Source organism: Trichomonas vaginalis (assembly GCF_026262505.1).
Source record: "Trichomonas vaginalis G3 chromosome Unknown ctg_191, whole genome shotgun sequence".
NCBI classification, from domain to species: Eukaryota; Parabasalia; order Trichomonadida; family Trichomonadidae; genus Trichomonas; species Trichomonas vaginalis.
The window spans coordinates 1-22,953 of NW_026529278.1; the positions used below are offsets into that span (position 1 = coordinate 1).

Here is a 22,953-nt window from a genome sequence, read left to right on the forward strand (position 1 = left end):
CTTTTGTAAATTTGTTTTCGAATATCTTGATTAAATTTAACTAAAAACGTTTCTCGGTCTCATTTTATTTCAATTTCAAGTTCTTCAATCTTCTTTTTAAGTTCGTTGATGTCTGAGAGAGGAATATAGAATCCAACATTCATTAACTTTTTGAGAGAATGTCAGACCAATCTGAATAAAATAAACTTAATATTTTCTATAATTTCATACTAGAATAGAATTGGTAATGATATTTAATATCTTTTTGAAAAAAAAAAAAAAAAAAGGTAGTGGGGCTTCCAGGCACTTCGTGCCCTCTAGCCCCGAAGATGTTTAGTATAAATGAAGTTTTTATTCGGAAAATTGTTCGTCTTCTGGTGTGAATTCGGAGGACTCTTCTTCTTCCTCCTCCTCCTCTTCCTCTTCTTCGTCATCGTCGGCGTAGTGGAGGAGGACGTAGTTCATCCAAATTCTGTATGGACGTCCTGATTTGGATTTAAATGAGATGGACATATTTTGTGTGAGTGTTATTTCAGTTTCGATAAAGAGTTGGTGTGCTGGTTTGAATATATGTTCGACGTTGGAGAATTTGTGCAACTCATCTTCTCCCAATTCTGTATTGATACAGACTTCGATGAAGTCACCACTGAGAATGTCTTCACCTGTGGGCATATCCACAACAATTAAATGAACGACACAATAGTTGTGAAATTCATTAGTAGGAAATACTGTTGCAGGCGTATTATATGAGGGGAAAAATGTTTTTTCTTCCCCAAATTCATCTGCTACTTCATCTTCATCGTATCCGTTGTTAAAAGCTTTAAATTCATGTACAATTTGAGCAAATTGTTGACGGAGATTTGGTGGCATACGTAAGCAAGCTTGTAACAATGTCCTACCTTCCACACACTCAGCAAATATGGAAGGTAGGAACATATAATGTCCGTCAATTGGTCCTGGTTGGGGACCAATTGACAGAGTTTTGTGTATGCCGTTATTGTTTCTTTAACGGTATTTGTGTAGATACGGTTATATGGAGTATTTCCCTGGTTGTTAAGGGAAAAATACTCATCCGATTGTAATTTCAATCTTGACCTCAACTCTTTGTTCGGTATTCTTTGGTCTATTCTTAGAGCTGTATTTGTTCGTGCGGGCTGTGGTTTTAAAACATTCGAGTCAAGTTTTAATTGCTTCGAATTGGATGTCGATTTGAATTGGGAGTCTTTTGAGTTCTCCTGAGCTTGGTTCTGTATTAAAGACTGAATAGCAGTGTCAGCTTCTTGTTTTTTCGAGATAGTATTCTATTGAATTGGCTTCACTGTTCGAGACGCGTACATTATGAAAAATGAACTGTTTTTTTCGGACCACTCATAGAAAAGTTTGAGATGAACCGTTTTCGTCAACGGTAACCCCCTCTATTTTTTTATTTTATTTAATAGTTACCGTTGGAAAACCGTTCCATCTCAAATATTGAATGAACTATAAACGTTTTTTGTTTTCTATATATACTTTTTTGTCCAACGGTAAAACTTTTTACACAACGGTTTTTGAGAGTCGTCGCCGTTGACTTTTTTGTAGAGCACTCAAAATAGTATAACTTTGTCCGGACAAGTAAGGGTCTATCATCGCTACAGGAAAAGTTACAGGCGTTCCAAGGAAGTATACTTTGAGAAGCCTTTTCTCCCTTTTAAAACAGGATAGAACGGTTATTTTACAAAACTGACAACACTTTGACCGAGTAGTTTTTTGTGCTGAACAAAAAGTGCCATATAAACATCTGTCAAAAACCGCTTTTTAACTTCACTTAAAATGCCACGTAAGCTACGTAAGAATATACGTAAGAGGAAGAGAGCATTGAAACATCCAATAGTAAAACTGACACCACAACAACAGTTGCAACAACAAATGCTGAATGACCCCACTATGTTGCAACAAATGTCAAGCAATCCTATGCTTTTAAACCGAGTTTTTGGTGCACAGAGTGGAGGTTTAAGAGCGGCACTTTTAGCGAAAATGGCAGGCTATGGTGGAGCTGCAGACGGAACAGCCTATAACCCTCAAAGTCAAATGAATTTGAGTTCACTCAAAAATCAAATATCAGATGTCAAAAAGTCAAACATAGACATACAGAAGCAAATAAGTGAAAACGAAAAGAAACTAGAATATGACAGACACACAAAGAAACTCAATGAGTTAAACGTAGAGAAAAAGAAGAAAGAAGAACAACTGAAAGAACTAAGTACAGAGGAATATGCGAAAAAAGTGTCAGAAAAAGCAGCAGAAGTAGCAAAAATGGAACAAGAGTTGTAAATTTGAAAAACCATACTACTCAATATAAAGTACTGAAAGATGAAGAAATAAAACAAAAAGCCCTGAAGACATATATGGATAGCGATGAGTATAAAAAAGAAGTTGAAGCAAATGTAAAGGCAGAAAAACTTTACAGTTGCAAAACCAAACCGTACAGTATGAAAACTTAGCACAAGAAAGTAAAAATAACGACGCAGCCATGCAAAAGGCAATGAAAAGCGCAGAATATATAAAAGCTAACAATGACTGGTTAGATGCCCAAGCCAACGCCAAAGCAGCCCAACTTATAGGGTCAATAAGGACAAAAATACAAGCGGATGAAGACAGTTCAAATGAAGCTTTAACAAATGCTGACTTTAAGAACGCCTTCGAAGCTCTTCATAGTAAGGTGAAACAAGTGAACGACTTCTCATCTGGAAAGAAACTGAAGTCTGAAGGTTTCGACAAAGAGTTAAAAGAAGTAGCACAAAATATGACGAAAATAACAGATGCAGCAACGAGACAGGCAGTTCAAAGTGCCTATGACGCCGTTAGAGCAACTGTTGTGGAAAGTCAAGAAAAAGAGTTACAACAGACCAAAACAGACCTAGTAAATGCTTTCTTAAAAACGAAAAGTCAGGTAGGACATTACGCTGCAGATGGAACATATGTGCCAGCTGGTGGAACTTATATACCACCAAACCCTCCAAGAGAAGCACCTGCACCAGGACTACCTAAAACATTTACATCGTCACATGGACACAGACACAGGCATGCACCAAAACCAACACAACAACAACCACAACCAGCACAACAACCAACAGTTCAAAATCCAGCACCACAACCAACAGTTCAAAATCCAGCACCACAACCAACAGTTCAAAACACTGCACAGCAACCAACAGTTCAAAACACTGCACAGCAACCAACAGTTCAAAACCCTGCACAACAACAACCACAAACAGAGCAAGGACATAAAAAAGTAGTGAGAACAAGGAAACCAAGAATTCTTAAAAATGCTTAAGGAAGACTATGGTTACCCAGATACTCTTGACTTTAGTGACAGATATAAAGAAGCTATTGGAAAGTTCAAGGAAGGAAATACTGACCCGAACCTATTTAGCTTTATGGTTCTGGTGTCTGTCAAACCATAATACACTATTCAAAAATTCAATGTGTCGTGCGGTTTCAAAAGACACCTTCAAATTGAACGATAGCACAGACACTATTGAATTTTACCCATTTTATTTAGTTTTTACCCTTTTTATTTTTAAGAATTAATGACTGAAACAGCCGTTTTGCTATGACCTCAATCACTTTTATTTATTATTTTAAATATTATTTAATTTTATTATTTGAATAGGCCAACTTATATTTGAGAAGCTCAATTTGAGACCACTTAAAGTCTTTTCAGGGGGGTTATACCGTGATATTAGCCTTGTACCGAAAAAAGTGACGGGCAATGCCGTAAAATAATATTTTATTAAAAAATTTTTGGTGGAGAATTGGAAAATTTTTGTTGGAAAATTGGAAAATTTTCCTAATCATTTGGACTATAACCTGGCATATTAGGGAGTTTTGTCAACAACTCAGTGCTGGGATCAAGATAGTTTGTAATCCAAAAGTAGAAACGTTCCTTGGTGTCTTGTTCTGGCTTCCTGCAAAATCTGTGATTTGCAGGATTCTTCTTAATATTGTCAGAAATTGCGCAAATCATGTCCATCGTCGTCAATTCTTCACCATTGATGTTAAAACGATTTCGATTACGGTAATTTCTTTTCTCTTGCAATTCTTTTTCTGCAGGAGTCAATTCACGAACATACTTATTATGTTTGAGAGCTTCTACAGAACAAGGGCAAAGACCGCAGGCGGCAGCAGCATTTTGAACCGTTCTTAATGATACTGATTCTTGCCATGCGCTAATAAATGAGTAGATAATGGCGTAGCGCATCATTGCAGCATTGCTGTTGAACTCTTGCTTCGGTGCCTTAATGTAATCTCAGTTAGTATCCCTATCTTGGGTACGGCGGCACTGCGTTCCACCTTACCCAAGATAACGGTTTGACACTTTACAAAACCGTTAACGTATATTTTACAACACAAATGACAACACTAACTTAACCTTAAATATTTACAAAGCCACCAACCACTTCACCTCACTAATGTAAAAATAAACGTTCTCACTTACAAAAGTATTGCAACTCCTCCCATTGCTGTGCTTCACATAACAGCTCATAATCTTCTGACTCACTTTCTTCTTCATATAGGTCAAAGTCACTGTCAAAATAAATGTTAGTAAGTTTTGACAAAGCTAATGAAACACGTTTACCGTTTGTATCTATTGCTTTTATATATCTCCCATTATGTTTGTTGTCGTAAACGCTCAAACTAACTTTACCCTTTCTCCCTCGTATCTGATAGAATGTATTTTCACGAGGAACGAAGAACAAATTCTTGAACTCATGACCGTTGTAGTTTGTTATCTCAATAGTTTTCGTCATTTATATAAAAATAAAATAAAAAATAAAATAAAAAATAAAATAAAAAATAAAATAAAAAATAAACTTAAAAATTAATGATATCACCACCCTCACACGTATGAAAACATAGCACAAAAATAAATTTAGGTGAAGTGGTGAGATCTCACCTCTTTTTTCACCTGTTTTTTCACCCTGTTGAATTCATTGCTTTATAACTCTCTTTCTTGGTTTCTTTTTAGTTGCTTTCTTCACGTCTGTCTCCAGCTTAACTGTCTTTCTTCTTCGTCCGTAATGATACCGGTTACTTCCACCAGTTAATGGGTCAACTGGTCTTTCGTAAGGGTTTCCATACATTCCATAGGGCCCATACGGAAGAACTACTGGTGGAGAAGAAACATTTTCTTTAGTTCCATCGACTCTATTTAAATGCATTGTTTCACCTTTCATCTGGTCATTAAAGTCTTTTGCGTGTTTTGCAAACTCATCGTCCTTTCCTAAAGCATTTTCTGACTCAGTCGCAACCAAATTGGATGCTTTATTTATGAGCCCTATTTTATTTAATCTTAACTTCTTTGCAACCCAGCCTCCAATCTTCCCTTTATTTGCATCTAATGTCTTCGAAACCCTTCCTCCACTCATTTTATTTACTGCGTCATAAGCTCCAAGTGCTTTTGCTCCAAATGCTAATGCTTTTGTTCCATTGCGCCTAAAGCTGCCCAAGCTACCATTTACCCCATATTAAAATCATCTCTCTTCAATATTATCTCATAAAAGTTCTCGTTACTGGAGAAAGTCAATGAAACATAAGCGTTCTCACGGGCTTCGCCCTCACCGCTTTGCGGTCTATCTAACTTCTTTCTTATATCATCTATACGCTTCAAAATGTCTGAACAATTGCTAACATCTTCTACAACAGTTATTTCATCATGAATGACCTTCAAGAACAAGCTCATTTAATATGCTATTAAAATCATCTCAATAATGAGTCCATCCTTTCCGTCTTTGGGTAGCACAACATCTTTCATTGAAGAAGGTTCGACAAGTCTTATGTTAAACTTACTGACAAAGTTTGTTATACTATAATGCTTCGGTGGCGAATACATATAGTTTGAAAGACATAATATAGATTCTTCAGCAAATTCACTTATACTGGATTTTATAACAATGTTCTCACGAGACCAAATGCCACCAATTGACAATCTTGTAAGCAATCCTGCTGAACCTTCTACTGTAAACGTCGATGGTAACATTCCACGAAGGTCATCTATTGACATCGTTGAGTCACTGTATTTAAATATTTTCTTAAAGCAATCGTCATTATCTAACCATGCAATAGCTTTGAATTTTTCATTCGAATATACATCTGCTTCATTAAATGTAAATCCTGACTTCTTTGCAGAGACGACTTTAAAATCTATTGAGTTTGTTTCAAAATTATATGCTATGGTAACTTCTGAAGGTAATGGATGTCCTTCCGCAGTCAGTTGTTCTCTCACTACCGTTTGAAGCTTTGTGTTAAAAACTTTCATGTCATCTCCTGTGTCTAGGTTCACATACACAGCAACAGGAAAACTATCTTGCTTCTTTGTTTCATCATTATACCTCAAAACATTAAAGTTCTTCAATAATATTGTTCTTCCTGCTGGAATACTTCTAACTTGTCTGATTTCAATAGCTTTCTCACCTCCTACATACTCTACCCAGTGTCTTGGATATTCATAAGTATACTGACTTTCTTGAATTTTGGTAGGTTTCATCATAACGTGTTCATAGTATATCTTTATACTCTTGTCAGTTAGACTCGGTGCTATGTTCTGAATATTTCTGACTTGCATTTTTAATGGAGATAAAATGAAGCATTTAATACATGATGTAGATGAAGACATGAATGAAACAACAGACAAACTTAACTCTTCTCTCATTCTTCCTTTCAGTAAGGACTATGAGTTCTGTTCAAATGGTGTGTATTTCTATTGTGGAAAGATGGGGTCAGGAAAGACATTTAATCTCATTCGTCATATTCTTATAACAGAACGTTTAGGAAATGACTCATATTATGACCAAATCATTATATCAGCAACTTCAGACTCTATGGACTCAACAGCGAAAACATTTATGTCAAAAGTTCAAGCCTCTGTCGTTAAAGTTCCAGACAGTGAACTCATTGAATTTCTTCAACGTTACATTCGACGTAAGAGGAAATATTATGCCATCGTTGAATTTATACAGTCAGGAATGCAAAAGACTTCTGAGGAGATGGAAAGAATTATTGACAAACACCACTTACGTCAGTACTCAGGAGTTTACGATATGAAACGACTTACAAACTACATTCTGTCAAAACTTTCAAAATACCCCTTCAAAAAGTATCCTTCAAACACTCTGCTCGTTTGCGACGACTTCGCTGGAAAAGGTTTAGTGTCAAAACCAGACTCACCATTAGCTAACATCATTACTAAAGTCAGACATTACCATTTAACTGTAGCAATACTTATGCAAACATGGAGGTTTTTAGCTTTAAACATAAAACGTCTCATAACTGACTTCGTTATCTTTCAAGGTTTCTCACGTTATGATATTGAACTCATTTGGAAACAGTCAGGTATAACATTACCTTTTGAAGAAATTTGGGAAGCATATAAGTCTCTCATCTCTCCTCGTTCATACCTTGAGATTCATATCATGACTAATACATTAAAGTCAAAAATATTCCATGGGAACGACCAACATTGTTTTAAAGTTTAACCTTCAATTGACTGATGGTAAACAAATTCCATGCATCTCTGTCGCCATTTCTGTTAATATTTTTGCTGTCATTCATATCATCCACTTCCCCATCCGTTAGCTTTTGAGGATATGCGTTAGAATAGCTGTTCTTAAATGAAGGCTTTTCACCTTTGAGAGCATAAACTCTATAACTTTCTGCATACTTTATGTTTGAACCTCCTGAGCCATCATTGACATAAATTTTTATAGGCTTCCACCCTTTGTTCATGTTCCTGCTTCTTCCCTTAGCTCTTTTGTTCAGTAGTTCTACATCTTTATACACAGCGCCTGTCTCAGTGAATTCAACAATATTTTCATTCGTTAGCTTTACATTCAAACCCTTGTCGAGTTATTGTTCATTTCATACATATAAAAGGTTTTTATTCTATATGAAATGAGAAGCAAATCCATCTTAGCTGGTGCCGTTAATGTTCCAATTGAACCAACATCAAATGTTGACTCACGAACGACAAACAATATTGTCATAAAGAACTATAGTTCAGAGTGTTTGAAAGAACCAGAACCAGAACTTAAGTCGGTGAATTTAAACTCAGCTTCAAACGCTAACGCTACATCAGATGTTAAGTTAGAGTATCCACCACTGGACCAAATTCTTTCAAGAGAAGCCAACGACAACCCTTACACAAATGTTCAAACAAATCCTTCAGATAACGTAGACCATTACCTTCTTCAGTTATACCAAACAATTTTACTCAAAGACGATAAGAAGCTTTTGACAAATCTTATAAGCAAGAACCAAATAATTCTAACAAAGGAGGACCTTGAAAATGTTATATCACGAATAACAGGGAAACAATGTGTCATTGACTATCTCGACCCTGAAATCGAATGCTGTGGTCAAACTCCACTATTCATGAAAATAGGTAACATCCGCATCATTGAAACACCAGGAACTACAGGAGTTGAGTTTAAGTATAGATATTCGAACGAGTATACAAAACTTTCAACAGAATATAAACTTTGCTTGAAATATGTTTTAGTAAATTAAAGCAGTCAGGACCTTCGGTCTTGGCGCTTTGCGCCGTCAGTCAAAAAAATTTCAAGTTAGCAATTTGTAATATCTATCCAAAACTTCTTCAACAGTATCGAACTCATCTTCATAATGCAAACCTAATCTTATTGACTTGGTGCAATTTTCACTAACACAATATTTTTCTGTTCTCTTGACTGACATAACTAACTCATTTGTTTCATTAAACAGCAACAACCAAAGTTCATGACCTAATACATAACATTCATACTTTATATTTTTAGCTCTGAGTTCTCTTGTAAGCTGTTGCATTTAATATTTTCTAAAAAGTCAACTTCAACAGTCATTCGCACTGGTGCCTTCAGTTCTACAGGCTCTCCTTGAAAGTCAACAAGTCTGAATTGCATGTCTTTCAAATTATGAGGACTAATGCGAACCCATTTACCTAAATGAGTTGCTATGACAGGAACGCTTGGAATGAACATTGAATTGACTGCATAACAGAAAGACTTATATTCTACTGAACCTTTACTATTAACTCCTGAAATGCCTGTGACATTAGCTATTTTAGACTCAATGTATAAACAATTACCATAACATACATATGGAACAGATTTCATCTCAATATTTTTGTCAACACTTTTCAAAGGAAATGTCATATGGTATGCTCCCAGAAGCAATTGAACTCTATGACTCATTCTTGGTATCTTAAACTCTTTCTCGCTGCTGAACTTCAAAACTCCTGCAATAAGTTTAACATTCATTAAGTTTTCTTCGTTATCCTTGCTTATTGTAGTATTTATGAGAGCATTTAACACTCCAGCTAATGTTTCCATCTTATATTCTACATTATTGCGAAATCTTATTTCGTGCTTCTTTCCATCTATTTCAAGCTCCATGAAATCTGTTTCATCTGTTATGACAAAAGTTGCGATAGTATTGAAGTCAACAACTCTGAAAGCAAGCGCTTCATTCTGAAGTCCTAAGTTTGTTTGTAGCTTTACTGTCCCGTATTCGTTTGGGTCTGTACTTTGCAAATAGAACAACATTTTATTCTCATTAAAATATGACTATTGCTGCATATGCGTATGAAACAAATGAAGCAAGAAGAGCACATGAACTAGTAAACGAAAACTCAACTTTAACCATTGAAGGCAATGATTTAGTCATTGACGATGGAAAAACTAAAAAAAGTCATTGATTTCGATACTTTTAACACTTATGACCCATTCATTACAATAAGTAAAGTTCCTATCATAAATGATGGAACGGTGCAATATATAAATTCTACAGTAGATGCCTCATTAGTGAAAGTATTAAATGTTCTCATTGAATTGTTAAAGAGCTTTCGATTTGACGACAACATTAAATGCCTAAAGAATTTAGTCATGAATGAGAAACAAATTCTCGGCGTTGCTGGTAGCAGTAATGATGTACACCTTATGACATTAGAATATTATAACGAACATAAAGATGAACTGAAAGGAGAGAAGGGTGACACCGGACCTCAAGGACCACAAGGAATACAAGGAATACAAGGACCTCAAGGTGAAAACGGTTTGGATGGTGAAGATGGAAAGAATGGAAAAACTGCTAAATCATGGATATGGAACCTTATAAATACTGGTTTAACAGCTGCTTCATATGGAGTTCTTCAATACCAAATCGGAAAGATATGGGCAGTACTTGGTGAAGAAGTTTTAGATGACGTTAAAAATGCTTTGAACTTCATTTCAAATGGTTCGGATACTATTAAAACTTTATCTGGTTGGATGCAAGAAACAAGGAGTCAAATAGATACAGTAAGACGTATAGCAAACAATGCACGTACGGGATTGGATACTTTACGAGAAGCACAAAATACACTAAAGGAAGCAAATGATATTCTTGGCTCAGTATCAGACATGCATGAAGATTGGCTTAAAGGTATTGACAAATCTTTAAAAAATCACAGTCAGTCTATTGCTGACTACAAGAAAAGTATAGATTTTTTACATAGTGCTATGGACGTACATGATGGAAGCATAAGGAACTTACTTAATGCTAACAATAACTTACCAGGAGCTATTAAAGCATTTATAAAGTCCTTTGTAAAACCTGGTGCTCTAACATTTAGGTCTTTGAGAGCAAGAGCATTGAAGTCAAGAGATGCAGAAACTCCAACAGAACCTACAGAAGGAACTGAAACAACAGAAACTCCAGAAGAACCACCAAAACCAACAGCTAATGAAATATTGTTCGAATATTTTCCAAGGTACTCTGTTCTCATTGCATACATTCAAGAAATACTTAAGAAAGCAGACTTGACTTTAGGAGATGATGAAAGTTCTGTATATCTTTCGTTCCAGTTTCAAATAGCAGAACTTTTGAGACAGATATGCTTAATGTATGACAACATCTCTGATTTCACAAGATATGATGACGACCATGACCCCGAACACGGTGAAGAAGAAGTTTTACAAACATCCATTAAGACAGGAAAGGTTTTAACACAAAGTCTCATTATTGACACCGAAGATGGTGAAGTGGATGTTCTTCAAGAGCTGAAGAAAAATACTTCTGAAGGAGGTGGTGGTAGGCATGAACTTGAAATAAATGAGATAGAAGAGAAATTAGCCGAAAAAGCAGATAAAAACCATGTTCATTATATAAGTTCAGACGAACAGATTATAACGGACTACCATGGATATTTAACACAGGATGAACAAATAAGCACTGAAGATGTTAATGAAAGAAGATATAAATTCATTTGTGCTAAAGGTTATGACATACACTGTACTGTACAGTATGACACAGGTAAAGCACCAGAAGCATTTGGTTATAACAATGAAATTTATGCTTCATACTTCTTTGTTAACGGTGTATTAGTTGAACCAAGATTTACATTGAGAGTTAAGGCAAAAATAACTTTTGAAGATGCTATTAAAAGTAAAGCTGACAAAGATGAACTTGACGCAACGAACAAAGTTTTGAAATCTCATAAACACAATATCTCCGATATAAATGAACTTCAAGCTACATTAAATAGTAAAGCAGATAAAAACCATACACATGAATCCTTCACAACTGTTAGAGCAGATGACATAATATTGAACTATGCCCTTGGTTCAAGCGCACCTTTAGAGAATCCAAGTACAAGCGTAAAAGATACCCTTAACTCCTTAAATAGTAAATGTATGAACATTGAAGGTCATGTCAGAAACTTTGAAACACATGAACTACCAGCAATGTTAGATAAGAAAGCTGACAAAACTTATGTGGATGCAGAACTAACAAAGAAATTTTCGAAACCAGACACAATGACATTCACAACAGAATTTATAAATGGTGAACCAGCAACTCCATTTGAATTTGTAAGAGGCATTCAACCAGAAACATTTGAATTTTTCTTGGATAATTCTATAGAGCTAACATTACATTATAAAAGTGGAACAAATGCAACATTTCATCCGGGAGATACATTCCAAATGGTATTTAATGACATAAGTTCTTTAGAATATATTTATAGAGTTATGAGCATATATGATTTAATATATCCTATAGGAGCTGTTTATACGTCTATGAATCCAATAAATCCAAACACTTTATTTGGTGGTAGATGGTATGAAATAGTTGACAGTTTTCCATTCTACACTAATACACAGTCAATGAAGATGGGAGGTTCAAAGAAAATAGGTATTGAAAACCTTCCTTCACATATGCATAAGTTCAGTGGAACAACATCTGTGGAAGGAAACCATTCGCATCCAATGACAAAAAGAGGTTATACAAATCTTGCTGCAGGTTCTGATAGGCAAGGTATAAATAGATATGATATCACAGATGACCCCAAAGATGTTAGCACAGGTATTTTCTGTGGAACTGCAGGAAACCATACACATGTTTATGCTGGCATTACAGACCCAGCAGGTAATGGAAAAGATTATATGCCTCCTTATATAACAATGCACGCTTGGATACGAGTTGGTTAAAATCTTTAACTTTACATAAATGAGCTTGAAAGAAGTATTCGAACAACATCCATGGAGGTCATTTAAGAAGTTCAATGAAGCTGCAAAGAGTTGGGGATTTACTAACAGAGCTGAAGTGAAAAGGTTCTTTGACAAAAATGTTGTACATCAAACAAAAATAAACCCTTACGACTACTTTTTACCAATTTACTCCAACACTCCTGACGCATACCAATTTGACACTCTCATTCAAAGCAGAAAAGGAGGACATAAACCATTCCTCATCTTCATTAATGTTAACACTCGCAAAGCATATGCATATCCAATGAAAAATAAAGGAACTCGTGAAGTGTTAAGAGTTTTACAAAAGTTTGTAGCAGAACATAGCCCAAGTACTTTAACATCAGACCAAGACAGTGCATACCTCAGCAATGAAATCACAGATTTTCTCATTAAGCATAACATAACTCACTACACTACTGAAGACCATAACCATAACATACTCGGCATCATAAACCGCTTCATAAGAACGCTCAGAGATTTAAATCAAGAGCGAGACTTTACCGAAGAAACAATGAAACACTTTCTCGAAGTATATAATTCCTCAACACATTCTACAACAGGACATACACCAAATTCAATGACACAACAACAAGAAGAAAAGTATATACAAAAGAAACGAAGTCAAACACAAAATATCAGAAATTCAACACAATTTACCCTCATTCCTGGAACAAAAGTTCGTGTAGTTCTTGACGACAAACCGTTGACAAAGAAACGTTTAAGGTTAAGTAGAAACTATTATATCGTAGACTCTACGCAAGGTAATGGATATCTTATAAAAGCTGCTGACGACTCTATTGCGTTTTACCCTCGACATAAATTAGTCGAAAGTAGTAATGGCAAACTTGCTGAAACCATTGACGAAGCAAAGCGAGGAGTGGTTATTGAAATACTTGGCTATAACATAAACGATGACACTTATAAAGTAAGATATGAAGGAGGCGTTGAAGATGTTATACCATCTAAGAACTTGAGAAAGTCAAAGCCAACACATCTGGGACCATTAGAGCGGGAGTACTGGAAAGACAAAAATAAGCCAGAAAGAATAAGAAAATTCTTCTAAACTTTTTCATTAGATGTAAATCAGACATGAATGAGAACAGTCATGATATCATTAATGGTACCATTTATTTTAACATAAAGACGCAAAGCGGCGAGGACGAAGTCCATGACCAAAAATAATGTTTAGGGTAGATGGTTAGATCTAACCTCATTTCTACCCTCAGCCGCTAAGCGGCGAGACCCTTTGGGTCTTTTCTACCCTCATGAATTTCCTTAAGATAGAAAAAATATAGTTAGTTTTAAAATTATTTTTATTTTTTTATTTTGTATGTAAGAACAGAAATGTCGGCCGAAGCAAAAACATTCACGAAAAAATCTAATGGCGAAACATTCACAAAAGGCACTTATAATGGTATTGAAGTCTTACGTAGAGACAAGGATGGTTACATTAATGCAACAAAGATGGCAAGAGAAGCGGGAAGGTTAAACCATTTAAACAGATTTCTCAATAGTACTAAAATGCAGGAAATTCTTGAGTTTTAGTTGAAAGAATACGGTCGAGCCAAAAGTGGCTCAACCTCAAAACAAGCATTTTATGAGCTTACTAAGGGCGTTATAAATGAATTCAAAGGTATTTACATACATCCTGACCTCGTTCATTTTGTTGCTGAATGGTGCTCTGTAAAGTATGCATTTTATGTCAAAGATATTATGGACTCCATAGACAAGAAAGTTCATGAGAAATTAGATGAAGAAGAACTCGAAGATACAGTAGAGAATGCTAAACATTTGTTTGAAGAAGAAGTTAGAAAAATGTGCGAAAAACAATTAGAACATGAACGTGAGATATGTTATGGTTATAGAGATTCTCCATACGATCTAGACCAATGGGAACAAGAAGATTTAAAGAGAGAATTTAGAGAATATGAACTCGCTAAGATAGCATTAGAAACTGCAGAAATGAAGTTAAAAGTTTGGGGTCGTTTTGTACAAAAATATTGTGAGTAAATGAACCATTTATTTTTGCTGAATTCACCAAAAATAATGTTTAGGGTAGATGGTTAGATCTAACCTCATTTCTACCCTCATTTCTACCCTCTTGAATTTTCATGAATTTCCTTAAGACAGAAAAAATAAAGTTAGTTTTATTTTTATTTATTTTTTTATTTTGTATAAAAGATATGATTTCAACAATCGGCACAACAACAATTCAAACAACAACAGCACCAAACTCGTTAGTCATGAATCCTACGTCAATGTTGGTAGAGATGAAAAGCTTTATTCCTTCTTCATTTACTTTCGAAACAGAAATACAAAAAATTAAGCAAGAACTTTTAACAAATAATTTAGACTGTAGTGCGAAAGATGAAACAAATGAACAGTATCTTTATGAAATGGAGGACCTCATCGACCATTTGCCTAAACTACCTGAAATTCAGCAGCAAAAACTAACTATTCCTGAATTCGACGAAATTGAAGTCAAAGCAACTGACTCAGTAGAAATTAAGAAATTCATACGTAAAGTAAATTATGAATTCCTTGGTTTTCATTGCAACCATAAAGTTATGGACAAAGATTGCGACATGGTATATAAGAACATCTCTGACATATATAAATCGGGGGAGTTTAAGACATACGACAACTTTGTTTCATTAGTTGCAAAATGTGTGTGGCAGATAAGAGATAAAGACAGAAGAGGTAAGGTATGGCATGAACAGATAAAACCAACTGCTTCAGATTTAAAGAAAACCATTGACGCCTTAGTTGTTCTAGCTGGCTTTATTTCAATGTATAACGCAAAAATGAATCCGCAATGTTCTAAATGTAAAGCAGCAATAAGGAAATATAACTACTCCGTCAAAGAGATAGAACGTATGCTAAACGACTATGCAGACTTAAAGAAAGAAGCAGAAAAGCCAGCAGAAGATAAAATGGATATGTTGACATTTCTTAATAAAACCTATCCAACTGCTGACGATTTCCTTCTATCTGATGTCTTCACAAGAATTTGGCTCCTGGTTTGAAAGGTTATTATGTTCATAGACTTTTAGTAAACGCTGTAGCAATGTGGACTTCACCTCGTTATGCTTGTTATATTTTCATGATGTTAGATGAACTATATAAAGCAGAACGTGGAGAGATGGAAAAGAAACTTCAAGCAAAAGATGAAGTCATTGAATCCAAAGACAAAAGCATACAGAAAAGAATACCGCGTTCAGTACAAAAAGGAAAGGAAAAGAGTTATAAGTATATGATATATACTGAAGAGTTGGAGAAAGAAGAAGACAGAGATATGGTTATGTTGCATTTAGTCAGAAGAAACAACAAGAGCTTTTATGACTTAGCTAAAATATATAAATCTGACAGAAACTGGTTCTATCGTGAAAACTTACCGATTTCAATGACACCGAATGAGCAAATAAAGGAAATTGTCAAAAATACTCTTCCTCAAACACACTATGACATCAAAGGTTGCACAATACTTACATTCAAAGAAGACTTACCATTACTGAAGGAAAAAATAACAGAATATTTTGATAACTTCAAAGAGGAAGAATGAAAATCTAAGCTAATTTTATTTTTTTTATAAAATTTTATCTCATATGAAAGAACATGAATTTAGAATATTCGGAACTCATGACAGAAGAGGAGAACGAACAGCATGTAAAAGATTATGCAAAATTTATGAAAACATACAAAGCATTTAAACAATATCTAAATGCTTCTAAAGATTATGCAAAATTTCTGAAGGTATATAAAGCTTATGAAAAAGCGTATGAAAAGTTTATACATTGGGGAATTGTTGTAAAATATCCATATGAAGACTAACCAAAAATATATTTTTGCTTAAATAGCTTCAGGGTCTATTTCTTCAACCATTTCACTTCCTTCGTCAATGTCAATAGAAGCTTCTTCAACCTTTGGTAAGAATTTCTGTATAACATCTTTGCTCGTTATTGTCTTCAGAGATGAAGGATAATATTTCACAGATGTTTCACCCTTCTTATATTCTTTCTGTTCGGAAAGATTTAAAGCAATACTGAAGAAGTCAATATTAGAGTTCTTTATAACAGTATAATGAGTATCTTTGACATTCACGAAGAAACTCTTTTGTTTCAAAACTACTGCTAACTCTTGTGAAGTATAACGTTTGCGATCAATGACGATAGCTAATGGTCTGACATACTGACCAAACTTAGATTCTTTCACAAACTTCTTGTTAAAGATAACATTAACATTTGAAGCATTATTGAACTCATTCTTGATGGCAGTAGCGAGAGCATTGTATGAAAAGAACTTGCAATCTTGCATGTGTTTCATTAAAATAAAAATATTAAATTATTTTGAAAAATAACTTAAAAAAATCTAATCTAATTTTTTCAAAAAATATTTTTTTATTTCCTACTAAAGATGTATCGGAAGTTGTCTAAGTTAGAACACTCGGAAATAAAACAACTTCTTACAGAAGCTAACATAGATGTTGCAAAGCATTACGCAACAAACAAAAAAGCACTCGCTGACTTCATTAAAGACTATAATGGTGCAATAAGTTATGATAGAATTCATGAGTTCATAAAGCCGCAACGCGGCGAGGACGAAGTCCATGCAAGAGCATTTCCTTTAAATGACGTTGCTATTGACTTATATCATAGACGTTCAGTACCTCATGAAGTAAGAAGAGAAATGTTTGACATAACAAATGCAAACGTTGGTGAAACAAGAAGAAGAGACGACACACTGAAACAACAGAGAAGAGAGATGTTTAAGAGCGCTATAGAACAAGTTCGCAAAGCTAACGATGTCATTCGTTCCATTGACGACAAACCAAAAGAAGGTGAGAGATGGTTAAAGAAAGATGAAAGAATAGGAAGAGAAATGTGAAGTCAGGCAATAGACTCATTGACTTTAACATTGAAGCTTTAGATGAACCAAACAGAGACTACTTACACAAACATTTCGGTAAGGTTTTCATGAGACTCTTAGAGAAAATTAAAATAAACTCACAACAGAGATGGATGGTATGTTATAAACTTGGTGGAAAGTATGAATGTTCTACGTTAAACCTCAATAATATTGGAACATTACTACATCAGCTCTTGAAGGAGAACTTTATATCAGAGATAGATGCAAATGCTGCAGGTATTGTTGAAATGCAATATGACTTCTTCTTGACAAACATAAAGAATCTTACTGAAATAAAGATGTATGATTTAACAGAATATGAAGGCTTAACGATGTCAGATGTAAAGAAAGGCAAACCAAAAAAGAGACCATATAGAGATGAAAGCACACTGACAAATGACCAGAAAGCCATTTTGGAAGCTCTTAAGCAAACAGGAAACCCAGCACTTATAGAAAGCTTTTGGAAAGATAATGGTGAAAAGAAGTTTTATAAGAAGAGAAGCGGTCAGTTCTGGAAGTATCTTTGCACATTACCTATAAATCTTGAGCGCTACCAAATCTTCAATGAACTGAACAAAAGAACTGCAACACTTATGACAGAAGACAATTGTTTCGTTTATGCTTGCATTCAGGCTGGAGTAGATGGAGAGACTATTGACCACATGAGAGAAGTCATTCGTGTTAGAGACTTTCCTCAAAGTAAAGTACAAGAAATTTCTGACGCAACAGGTATAGCATTTAATGTTACCATTGGTTATTTCAATGACTCAAGACATAATGAAATAAAGAGATATATACCAAAAGAATGTGAAACTGTTCGAACTATTGACTTACTTCTTGTTGAAGACCACTACATGCTAAATGAAAGATTACCAATGACAACATATTTCATTCGCAACTATATAGAAATCTTGAAGGAGTGTGGTGGAATGAACATTGAGAAACAGATGAAGATTTATACAAAGAGAGAGAACAAATATGTAGTTCGTTATGATAGAACAACACCGTTATGGGATGTTATGAAAACATTGTGGGAGTGCAAATATTTCGAACCTATTTCTTATGGAGAACTTTTCACATATACGACTGACTTATATAAACAGAACCTTGCACCATTTAAAGATTTGACATATGCTCCAAAGTATTGTGTACAACTGAAGAAGAAAGCCGAGTCAAAAGAAGTAAATAAAGCTAAATGTAAGTTCATTCCTGAGCACGTTTTCTTTGCTGACTTTGAATGTAGCACTGATGGAGTTCATAAAGCCTTTAACATTTGTTATGACAGTGAAGATGGTTCGGTGAGTGAAAGCATTTGGGGTCAGAACTGTGCAACAGAATTTTTGGAACGACTTCCTGACAAGAGTTTAATATATTTCCATAACCTCAGTTATGATATAAACTTCATCTTAAGACACATGACAGAAGTGAAAGGAACTCCCATCATTAAAGGTTCACGAACAATGCAAATAACTGGCTTATATAAAGGAAGAGCAATTATTATAAAAGACTCTTACAGTGTTATAAATAAGAAGCTTAAACTATTTCCTGCTATGTTTAACTTACAAACAGGACCGAAAGAAGTATTTCCATACAACTACTACAGCAGTGTTTTGTTAGCAAATGACAACAGAACTGGTGTCATTTCTGAAGCGTGTAAGTTTGTAAAAGATATTGAAACGTTCATGAAAAACATAGATTCCATCAAAGGTTGCAGAATAGATGAAAACCACTTCGATTTAGAAAAGTATAGTACATTTTATTGCAAACAAGATGTAAGAATTTTAAGAGAAGGTTTTGTTAAGTTCCGCAATGACATATTGAAAGAGTTTGATTTAAACGTATATGACTACGTTAGTATTTGTTCTATTGCTAACAAATTGTTTGAGAACAGAGTGTACTTCCCGAATGGAAATTTATATGACCTCTCAAATAAACCAAGAGAATTTATTTCACGCTGTATTCAAGGTGGAAGATGTATGCTGTCAGATAACATTAAACAAAAGAGCGAAAAGAAACTCATTGCTGATTTCGACGCTGTTTCATTATATCCATCAGCTATAGCAAGACTTTATACTTTAGAAGGTATTCCAAAGGTTATGAAGAAAGAAATGTTAAGCACAGAGTATCTCATGAGAATTTATTCATGACGACCAAAAGGAACCCATTGATGAAAAGTTTATGTCTGGCTTCTTTGTTCTCATTAAGATAACAGAGATTGGAATACATAGACACTTTCCTTTAATAGTTTGTGACCCTGAACTAAATCCAGAACTTAACGTTCCCAGAAGTTCAAACACTTGCTGTTTAATGTATGTTGACCATATAACATTACAAGACCTCATAAAATATCAAGGTGTCAAATGTGAAGTGTTGCAAGGATACTATTACGATGGAAACAGAGATATTAGAATAAGAGATGAAGTAAAGAAGTTGTTTGAGTTAAGGTTAAAGTATAAGAAAGAAGGAAATCCTTTGCAAGAAAATATAAAGCTCATTCTGAACAGTATTTATGGCAAAACTATTCTATCTCCTATTGAGTCAAAAATAACCATAGTAAATGACAAAGATGCTATAAGATATGCTATAAGAAACTACAACCATATAGTGAAGTTCGAAGGTTTGGATGGTTCAGATAAAACTATTTTCAAGCTAACGAAAAGCATTTGCAGACACTTTAACTTCTGTCCACTTGGTGTTAATATTCTGTCTATGTCGAAGAGAATAATGTGTGAAGTATTCTGTACTGCTGAGGACTTAGGAATGGACATCTTTTATAGCGATACGGACAGTATGCATCTCTACAATGAAGATATCCCTCGTTTAGCTGAAGAGTTTGAGAAACGTTATGGAAGAGTTCTCATTGGTAAAAACCTTGGTCAATTTCATAGCGACTTTGCAGAAATCACAAAAGATAAACAAAGTTTAGCATACAAGTCAATATTTTGTGGAAAGAAGACTTACATAGACTTACTCACGAATGATTTAAATGAAGTTGCATTTCACTGCAGAATGAAAGGCGTGAAGCAAGATGTTATTGCTTTAACCGCTAATGAAATGTTTCCTGACTCTGTTCAGTGTTTCTATGATGAAGATAAAGGTTTAATGGTTCCGCAACGAAAATTTGACAAAGACTCTGAGTTCAGTTTAATGAAACTTTACAAAGCACTTCATGATGGTCAAGAGATTGGATTTGACTTATGTAAGTCTTCTAGTCCTTGCTTTGCTGAAAAGTTTAACTTCTCAATAACGACTAAAACAAGCTTTATTCGTAAGTTGAAGTTCTGAGGTCATTTATTTTTGTCAGCAATGAGGTCATTCGTGATAAAAATAAGCCGCTAGCGTAGATTTTACAATACTGCGATGGTAGAGTTTAAGAGTTGTGCTTCAATGTAGAGACAGTCCTTATGGTCTGGAGGTAAGAACACTGGGCAGTTATCGTCATGAGTGGAGAACATGTCTATCCAAAACTCACGATTGAAGCCAGTTAATTTATAGTATTTAGGGTTAGGAAGTGGTGAAGTTCTTGTATGACCAATGAACTCATTTTCAACGCCTTTGGCTATATTAGAGAAAAGAATAGCTTGCTTTCTATCCCAAATGCCGGGTGTTACAATCTTTGAAAATTCATTTTTCCTCGGAAGCATTGCATCATAATTGAAAACATTCTTGAAATCATCACTTGGTTCAGAGATTTGAAATCTTATACGTAATGGATTTTCTTTCTCTTTAGCGACTTCATTGAATGGTGAGAATACAACAAACTGACAGTCATGTGTTCCATCTTCATTTTCATTAAATTCATAATGAAAGTCTATAAGTTGTGGCTGACTACCTTCTTCTTTCAGTTGTGCAAGAAACTCACGTAAAGGCTGTAAAGTTTGTACTTCAATGTTAAACTTTTTCTCGAACATCTCATTAAATGAAATCATACATTGCAACAATGTTGTATCGTCTTTAAAGTATTTGTATATGTGAATGTTTTGGGCGCTTAAAGACTGTTCGTCATTTTCTATCTCGATTTGAAGTATAAAGTCAACCTTTCTGAAAGCACGTGTTATATACATAGATGTTATGCCAATGTACTTCTCTTCATTTATGTTCACAATCCAGTCTGTTGGAAACTTAAACGTTACTCTGTTCCCCTTTATTTTGACGTCAGGGTTTTCACTACTGAACGTAACAGATAAAGGTATTTGTCTATACATTTAATTCGGATAAAAATAAACCATTTACTCTTTCTTTGCTTCAGCTTCTTTAGCTTTTGCTTCAGCTTCTTCTCTAGCTTTCTTCGCCAGCAAACGTGGGTTCTTTTGTCTTCCAGCAGCTAATGCAGCAAGTTGTTTTTCACTAAGTTTTCTCTTTGGTCTCTCTGGCTTTTGTTCTTGTTTTTGTTCCTTCAGTTCGGATAAAATTTGCTCACGAATTTCTTTCTTCAATGCTTCAACATCTATGACACCTTGGGTCTTGGCCGTAGGGCTTGTCTGAGTCATTTGACTGCAGATAAAAAACTAAATTAAAACTTTAACCGATGTAAAATGAGCTTGTCAAAATCAGAGCGAGAGTCTATTATATTAAATGACGCCAGAGGAATACAACATCCTTTCTATTACGTAAGTCAGAGTAAAGATGGTAAAATATACGTAAGAAAAAGAAAGGTTCCATTAGCGAATGCAGAAAGCGACAGTATTAAGGTGCATGGCACCGAGGGCGAAGCCCATGTTAAGCCTTCTGTTCAAACTGAGCCACCAATAGAACCAGAAGAAAAGAAGCCAGATATACTTTCAATAACGAACCAAGAGCTTATTGCAAAGTTCGTGAATTTCATTGAAAAACAAACCGAGTCAAAGAATCCTGACCCGCCAGTGAAAGAAGTTGAGACAAAAGAGAATGTACAGTTCATTGAAAATGTCAAGAAACAACTTCCACCACGAATGCCAAGAAGAAGAGTGAGAATAATGAAGTAAATAGATATTTTTATCTGAAGTAAATACATGCAGAACGAACAGCTAAACGAATTTACTCCAGCAGAGCATATTCATCAGATTCGCTCATATTTCGATATCATAGACAATGCAGTTCAAATTGGTGACACTAATAGAAAATATTCTGACGCAAAGATTCCATCACAACCTGGAACTGCTAAAGATAACACATGGGTAACATTCAATCTCTCACCTCCTGGTGAAAATATGTTGGACCTTTACAATACATTCATTACATATAAAATGGAAGGTCAATTTATTGTAGATAAAGAAATTGGTTCAGGTTCCAATAAAACAAACCCACCAGGATTTTGGATTGGTTTCGATGACGCTTTCTATGCAGTTGCTGGATATCAAATCCTTGCAAATGGTCGTATCGTATATTCTCAAGACAACGCAAGAGAAGAAGCATATATAACTTCAAACTCACAAACTACCGAACAAATAAAGAAAGTAGATGTTTTCTCAAAGACTCGACATGAAGATGTATGGAGTCATTCGGGAACATGCAGAACAGGACAAATTGTTAGTGGTCCAATTACAGCAGG

The 22,953-nt window shown here is 34.9% G+C and overlaps 13 protein-coding genes and 7 pseudogenes across 20 annotated transcripts, besides 1 other annotated feature; 13 read left to right on the forward strand and 7 right to left on the reverse strand.

Moving 5' to 3' along the window:
- Positions 1-330: 330 nt before the first annotated feature.
- Positions 331-915, reverse strand: TVAGG3_1091730 (uncharacterized protein; the record flags this gene model as incomplete). Its single annotated transcript, XM_001288854.2, has 1 exon — positions 331-915. One exon carries the CDS (start codon positions 913-915, stop codon positions 331-333), a length of 585 nt encoding a protein of 194 aa, XP_001288855.2.
- Positions 916-1,788: 873 nt separating this feature from the next.
- Positions 1,789-2,041, forward strand: TVAGG3_1091740 (annotated as a pseudogene). The gene has a single exon. A coding segment is annotated over exon 1 (253 nt).
- Positions 2,042-4,267: 2,226 nt separating this feature from the next.
- Positions 4,268-22,953: part of a mobile genetic element that runs on past the window's edge.
- On the reverse strand, positions 4,449-4,769 carry TVAGG3_1091760 (uncharacterized protein; the record flags this gene model as incomplete). The annotated part of the gene is made up of 1 exon (XM_001293278.1): positions 4,449-4,769. The coding sequence occupies one exon, from the start codon at positions 4,767-4,769 to the stop codon at positions 4,449-4,451; it is 321 nt and encodes a 106-aa protein (XP_001293279.1).
- On the reverse strand, positions 4,950-5,476 carry TVAGG3_1091770 (annotated as a pseudogene). The gene has a single exon. A coding segment is annotated over exon 1 (527 nt).
- TVAGG3_1091780 lies at positions 6,732-7,295 on the forward strand (annotated as a pseudogene). The gene has a single exon. A coding segment is annotated over exon 1 (564 nt).
- Positions 7,909-8,523, forward strand: TVAGG3_1091790 (uncharacterized protein; the record flags this gene model as incomplete). Its single annotated transcript, XM_051257038.1, has 1 exon — positions 7,909-8,523. The coding sequence occupies one exon, from the start codon at positions 7,909-7,911 to the stop codon at positions 8,521-8,523; it is 615 nt and encodes a 204-aa protein (XP_051075725.1).
- TVAGG3_1091800 (uncharacterized protein) lies at positions 8,778-9,554 on the reverse strand (the record flags this gene model as incomplete). Its single annotated transcript, XM_051257039.1, has 1 exon — positions 8,778-9,554. One exon carries the CDS (start codon positions 9,552-9,554, stop codon positions 8,778-8,780), a length of 777 nt encoding a protein of 258 aa, XP_051075726.1.
- Positions 9,681-10,621, forward strand: TVAGG3_1091810 (annotated as a pseudogene). Its single transcript has one exon. A coding segment is annotated over exon 1 (941 nt).
- Positions 10,890-12,476, forward strand: TVAGG3_1091820 (keratin-associated protein family; the record flags this gene model as incomplete). The annotated part of the gene is made up of 1 exon (XM_051257040.1): positions 10,890-12,476. One exon carries the CDS (start codon positions 10,890-10,892, stop codon positions 12,474-12,476), a length of 1,587 nt encoding a protein of 528 aa, XP_051075727.1.
- TVAGG3_1091830 lies at positions 12,496-13,118 on the forward strand (annotated as a pseudogene). Its single transcript has one exon. A coding segment is annotated over exon 1 (623 nt).
- TVAGG3_1091840 (uncharacterized protein) lies at positions 14,232-14,528 on the forward strand (the record flags this gene model as incomplete). Its single annotated transcript, XM_051257041.1, has 1 exon — positions 14,232-14,528. The coding sequence occupies one exon, from the start codon at positions 14,232-14,234 to the stop codon at positions 14,526-14,528; it is 297 nt and encodes a 98-aa protein (XP_051075728.1).
- TVAGG3_1091850 (organellar and viral DNA polymerase type B) lies at positions 14,702-15,544 on the forward strand (the record flags this gene model as incomplete). Its single annotated transcript, XM_051257042.1, has 1 exon — positions 14,702-15,544. The coding sequence occupies one exon, from the start codon at positions 14,702-14,704 to the stop codon at positions 15,542-15,544; it is 843 nt and encodes a 280-aa protein (XP_051075729.1).
- On the forward strand, positions 15,625-16,080 carry TVAGG3_1091860 (uncharacterized protein; the record flags this gene model as incomplete). The annotated part of the gene is made up of 1 exon (XM_051257043.1): positions 15,625-16,080. The coding sequence occupies one exon, from the start codon at positions 15,625-15,627 to the stop codon at positions 16,078-16,080; it is 456 nt and encodes a 151-aa protein (XP_051075730.1).
- Positions 16,368-16,841, reverse strand: TVAGG3_1091870 (uncharacterized protein; the record flags this gene model as incomplete). The annotated part of the gene is made up of 1 exon (XM_051257044.1): positions 16,368-16,841. The coding sequence occupies one exon, from the start codon at positions 16,839-16,841 to the stop codon at positions 16,368-16,370; it is 474 nt and encodes a 157-aa protein (XP_051075731.1).
- On the forward strand, positions 16,932-17,728 carry TVAGG3_1091880 (annotated as a pseudogene). Its single transcript has one exon. A coding segment is annotated over exon 1 (797 nt).
- On the forward strand, positions 18,017-19,776 carry TVAGG3_1091890 (annotated as a pseudogene). The gene has a single exon. A coding segment is annotated over exon 1 (1,760 nt).
- On the forward strand, positions 20,133-20,708 carry TVAGG3_1091900 (organellar and viral DNA polymerase type B; the record flags this gene model as incomplete). Its single annotated transcript, XM_051257045.1, has 1 exon — positions 20,133-20,708. The coding sequence occupies one exon, from the start codon at positions 20,133-20,135 to the stop codon at positions 20,706-20,708; it is 576 nt and encodes a 191-aa protein (XP_051075732.1).
- TVAGG3_1091910 (uncharacterized protein) lies at positions 20,771-21,334 on the reverse strand (the record flags this gene model as incomplete). Its single annotated transcript, XM_051257046.1, has 1 exon — positions 20,771-21,334. The coding sequence occupies one exon, from the start codon at positions 21,332-21,334 to the stop codon at positions 20,771-20,773; it is 564 nt and encodes a 187-aa protein (XP_051075733.1).
- TVAGG3_1091920 (uncharacterized protein) lies at positions 21,653-21,913 on the reverse strand (the record flags this gene model as incomplete). Its single annotated transcript, XM_051257047.1, has 1 exon — positions 21,653-21,913. One exon carries the CDS (start codon positions 21,911-21,913, stop codon positions 21,653-21,655), a length of 261 nt encoding a protein of 86 aa, XP_051075734.1.
- TVAGG3_1091930 (uncharacterized protein) lies at positions 21,959-22,387 on the forward strand (the record flags this gene model as incomplete). The annotated part of the gene is made up of 1 exon (XM_051257048.1): positions 21,959-22,387. One exon carries the CDS (start codon positions 21,959-21,961, stop codon positions 22,385-22,387), a length of 429 nt encoding a protein of 142 aa, XP_051075735.1.